General features: G+C 45.5%; 1 protein-coding gene across 1 annotated transcript in view; it reads right to left on the reverse strand.

The window, feature by feature from the left end:
* Positions 1–509: 509 nt before the first annotated feature.
* Positions 510–5,214, reverse strand: part of susd2 (sushi domain containing 2) — a 35,384-nt gene continuing 30,679 nt past the window's right edge. The window contains exon 15 of the mRNA XM_027162919.2: positions 510–2,307. Coding sequence (XP_027018720.2) covers positions 2,247–2,307 — 61 coding nt within the window. The 3' untranslated portion in view covers positions 510–2,246. The remainder of the gene's footprint in view (positions 2,308–5,214) is intronic.

A 5,214-nucleotide genomic window follows, 5' to 3' on the forward strand; every position in this document is an offset into this window, starting at 1 on the left:
AAATCACACAGAAGCTCTGGTAATAATTACTTTACCCCCCACGTCCCCACGTAGAGCTGATCCCGTCCGAATAGGGCTAAAGACAGACAGAGAGATGGATCAATACACACACAGACAGAGAGACAGAGAGATGACCAGACAACCAGACAGACGGAATAAAGAGAGAGGCTGACAAATACAGTATAGACAGACAGAAAGACAAATGGACCGACAGACAGAGAGAAAGACGGCTAACAACCAGACAGACAGAGTGACAGACAGATAGAGAGACCAGTAGACAGAGAGACAGACAGATTCCCTAATATATTTCACTGTGGGGAAAAAAATTCCCAAAGAAATTCCACATCCCAAACTTCTACAATATTAAAATAAATCTTTCTCCAGCCCCACCATATTGTACATGTTATTATTATAAACCACTGGCACACACACACACACACACACACACACACACACACACACACACACACACACACACACACACACACACACACACACACACACAGTGCATCAGTCATCAACATTTATTGTAAATCTTCACAAATCTCAGAGTTTTATTTCAAAATGTCATCGTTTCCATTCGACTGTGATTTCTCGTAATGAGCCGAGACCACAACCACAAAGTTATTTGTTTAACATTTCTTTTTTTAAAAAGAATTAAAAACAATTCTCGATTGAAATCAAATCCTGTTATAAATTTACTCGAGGTGCCGTTACACTAGACTTCCATCGTGAGGCATTTCTTCAGAAGCCGCGGCGAATATGGCGGCGACCGGATTTGACATCGCAAGCCATGCCATTGCTTAAGCAGATTTTCTCCTCGTTAGCAGTAAGCTAGTCTGCTAAAATAACTATCTGATCATAAGGCAGTTACAATATTTGCTTCCTCAGTGTTAGAGATTAGACGCTAATGTGTCAGGGTTCTGGAGCTAAGGTGAACACTTGCGTTTCCGGTCTCCAGCGTTCGCATGAATACGAATGGAAGTCGATGAAAGGGAAAGTGTAGCGTAACTTTAAAGGTGGGGTCTCCGATTTTTGAAAGCCAATGTCGACATTTGAAATCACCAAAACAAACACGCCCCTAACCCAAACGGGTCCCACCCCTGTATCGATAGCTCCGCCCACACATACATACGTAACCCAGGCGACTAACGGAAAGAAACGTGTCTTTATCATAGCTGAAGGGAAGAACAATACGATTGTAGATAAACAAACAAGCAAAAATGCCACACAAGCATAATCATGTAAAGGACAAAGGCATATATTAGTTCTGTGTAACAAAGCAAAACCAACGTTACTCACCTATCGAGAAGGAAAAAAGCACCTTGGCGTCTTAAGTAAAGTCGGCCACATATTCACAGGTCGGAGTTTCCCGAGTCGATAACTCCTGAGCTAAACGCTGTTACTACACAAAACGCGGTTGTAGCTGCCTCTCTACATTACTACGATAGAAAAGAGGTGTTATTTGTGTAGTAACAGCGTTTAGCTCAGGAGTTATTGACTCGGGAAACTCCAACCTGTGAATATATGGCCGACTTCCTGCTCCTTCAGTTCTCTCCAGCGCTGGAAAGCTGATCCTATATTAACACGTCCTACTTCTTGTCCTTATCGTAAGTCTTTCTTCTCTTTCTTTCTTTGTTTTTATCCTCCATGTCGATGTTAAAACCGCTTTCTGCTAACGTCACACACGCGCACTGAACACTCTCTCCGCCCATATCGACAAGCCCCGCCCCTTTCTGCTCATTGGCTACACGTTTATTTTGTTTTTGTTTTGATTTTTCTGAAGCATTTCTCAAAAATCGGAGACCCCGCCTTTAAACGACTTTAAGCATGTACAGGACCTGATTCTGAGCATAAGGAACTTCCTTGACATAAATACTTTTAAGGTTCCGTTTAAAGGTCAGAACCTCGTTCGGGTATCTCGTCCATCCCCGATTGTTTCTTAATACGATTTAAATATAAACATCCTTCAGACACAAAACTAGACTTGAAATAAAGCAGGAAGGTTGAATCATGAGTAAAGTTAACCCTCAAGGGGCTGTGATCAAATTAGCACCAGGGAGAAAACTAATCAACAGTTTAAATTAAGCTTAAACACGTGGCTGCTGAACGGAACTGACGGTGCAAAAAAAAAAAAAGAAAATTGAATCCAGGAGGTTTTATGACACGTTGCTTGTACTGTTGTAATGTAGATGACATGGAAGTCACACAGTACAACAGAGCGATGAGGCAGCAGCTGAAGGGTGTCACAGATTTGTAGGGTCGGGCTGATAAACCACCTTGTTTTCTCTCTCCTTTGTTCTTTCCCTGTGAAAGAAACAAAAAGGCAAAGGTTGTGAGACGCAAATGCAAAGGAGGAGGCATTAAGACTTTAAAAAAAGAATCCAGAAATAACACAAAAGCGTCGCTGACCATATAAACAGACGGAAAGACGGAAACCGAGGCAGACAGACGGGCAGACGGAAAGATGGGCGGATGGAGAGATGCAAAGAGAGACAGACGAACTGACAACCGGATCGACACACGGATGGACGGACAGACAGACGGATGGACAGATGGATGGACAGAGGGTTAAACAGAAATATGGGCAAAAAAAAAGACAGATGGAAAGAAGAGTCTGACGAAAGGTCAGACTGACAGAGACATACAGAGAAACAGACAGGGAGATGGGCAGACAGACAAACGGAGGTAGACGAGTCAGTGGGTACAGAGATGTGTGTAAAGTTAGGAAGACGTGTACAGTATATAAACATGTAAGTGAGGGGGTAGACAGGTGGGTAGAAACAAACAGCCAGACAGGTAGGTTAGTAAACAGAAGTTTGATATGTAGACAAGTACAGGAGGTAAGTAGGGAGACAAGTAGGGAGACTAGTCGAGAGATAGGTGGAGAGCAGGTAAGTAGGTAGACAGGCAGTGAGACGGGTGGAGAGCAGGTAAGTAGGTAGGCAAGCAGTGAGACGGGTGGAGAGACAGGTAAGTAGGTAGACAAGCAGTGAGACGGGTGGAGAGACAGGTAAGTAGGTAGGCAAGCAGTGAGACGGGTGGAGAGACAGGTAAGTAGGTAGACAAGCAGTGAGACGGGTGGAGAGCAGGTAAGTAGGTAAGTAGGTAGACAAGCAGTGAGACGGGTGGAGAGCAGGTAAGTAGGTAGGCAAGCAGTGAGACGGGTGGAGAGCAGGTAAGTAGGTAGGCAAGCAGTGAGACGGGTGGAGAGCAGGTAAGTAGGTAGGCAAGCAGTGAGACGGGTGGAGAGACAGGTAAGTAGGTAGGCAAGCAGTGAGACGGGTGGAGAGCAGGTAAGTAGGTAGACAGGCAGTGAGAAGGGTAGAGAGCAGGAAAGTAGGTAGGCAAGCAGTGAGACGGGTGGAGAGCAGGTAAGTAGGTAAGTAGGTAGACAAGCAGTGAGACGGGTGGAGAGCAGGTAAGTAGGTAGACAAGTAGGGAGACCGGTGGAGAGACAGGTAAGTAGGTGGACAGGCAGTGAGACGGGTGGAGAGATGGGTGGAGAAACAGGCAAGCAGGTAGACAAGTAGGGAGACAGGTGAAGAATAGGTAAGTAGATAGACAAGCAGTGAGATGGGTGGAGAGACAGGTAAGTAGATAGACAAGTAGGGAGACATGTGAAGAACAGGTAAGTAGATAGACAAATAGGGAGACTGGTAGAGAGGCAGGTCATTAGGTAGGCAGGCAAGCAGGTAGACAAGTAGAGAGACGGGTGGAGAGACAGGTCAGTAAACAGACAGGTATTCCGGTAGACTAGTAAACAGACAGTTTGGTAGATAGACAGTCAGGTCTTACTAACAATAATGCTTTCTACATATAAAGGTTGTTTGGATGATTAACAGAACAATCCTGAAGAGGAAACTCTGCTTTAGGGTTCTGTGTAGAACAGATGAGGGTTCCCTCACAGACATAAAGTACTAATGAGCGCTGATCTAAAGCTGACCAAAAAACCTTAAGTAAACTGAAGCCCAGTGAAAACACGCGGCTCATCTCTGAAACCGCGACTAATGCAACACCACAATAAAGATGTGAGACTCGAGTCGATTCTTATACAAGTTTCCCACTATGACAAATACGTTCGACTTCATGCCGACATCAAAAAGCCCAAAATAAAAATAACCAGCGCCAAAATCATCCCTTTAAACTTTTTACCTCTCGACCCGAACCTGATCTCCGACCGAAGGAAACGTACCGAAATCAGACTCGAGCTCGAATCGGCTTTCCGTAACTGAAAACACACGACGAGACACAGAACTGTTCTGACTCACACTGAGGTGGATTACTGCGTCCACTAAAACACTCCAGCGTGGATCTGGAGCTTGCTGTCGGAGCGTCGTGTTCGGAAACGACGGATGACGATAAATGAGTGTTTGGTGCTGGATAATTCTTCGCTCTTTTACTTCCGCGCTGCGGGGATAACACTTTACACCGAGCTAAACAAAGTGAAAATCTCAACACGATCGATGTTACCGTGTAGACGTGTTCACCCCCTTCGAACGGTTCCACATTTTGGACTTAATCAACATGTCTATAGCATCTATAGAAAACGTCCCATACAGTAATCCCTCGGCACGTCACGGTTCAAGTCTCGCGGCCTCGGCGCATCGCTGATTTTTAAAATATTCATCGCCAGATAAAAATAAAAACGGTTTCCTAGGATGCCAGACAAAGAGAGAAACTCTCTCAGAGGCATTGTACGTACCCACAAGCACTCAGACGAGGCACGTGATTGGTTCCCGGCGCGAGATCCGAGCCGATTGGCTGCTTATCATCGCATCCTCTCCCAGCTTCTTCCCTTGTCGTATCTCTCCACTCTCGTTCACGCTGTTAACCGTGTCTCATGTATCGTGTTCGAATTTAACTTTTCGTTAAGCCCTTACGATGCCTCGTAAGCGCCGTGCCCCTGCGAAACATTCCTCTAGTGAGCCCAAGAGGAAGAGGAAGATGATGACCATCAGTGAAAAGGTCAAACTTAGGGCCAATCCTACTTCGCGGATTTTCACCTATGGCGAGGGGTTCCGGTCCTCGTTAACCGCGATAAACGAGGGATCGCCGTATATCTCGTCAGTGAGCCGATCAGACGAAGAAGGGAATTAGTCATGAAGATAACCGAAAGGTCATGAAGGTGATGCAACCACCACCATGCTTCACTGTAGTGCTGGTTGTTCTCAGAGTGATCGGCGCTGCCTCATCACTCTGACGAGACCAGAG

The sequence above is a fragment of the Tachysurus fulvidraco genome, chromosome 9 (assembly GCF_022655615.1).
Source record: "Tachysurus fulvidraco isolate hzauxx_2018 chromosome 9, HZAU_PFXX_2.0, whole genome shotgun sequence".
NCBI lineage: Eukaryota > Metazoa > Chordata > Actinopteri > Siluriformes > Bagridae > Tachysurus > Tachysurus fulvidraco.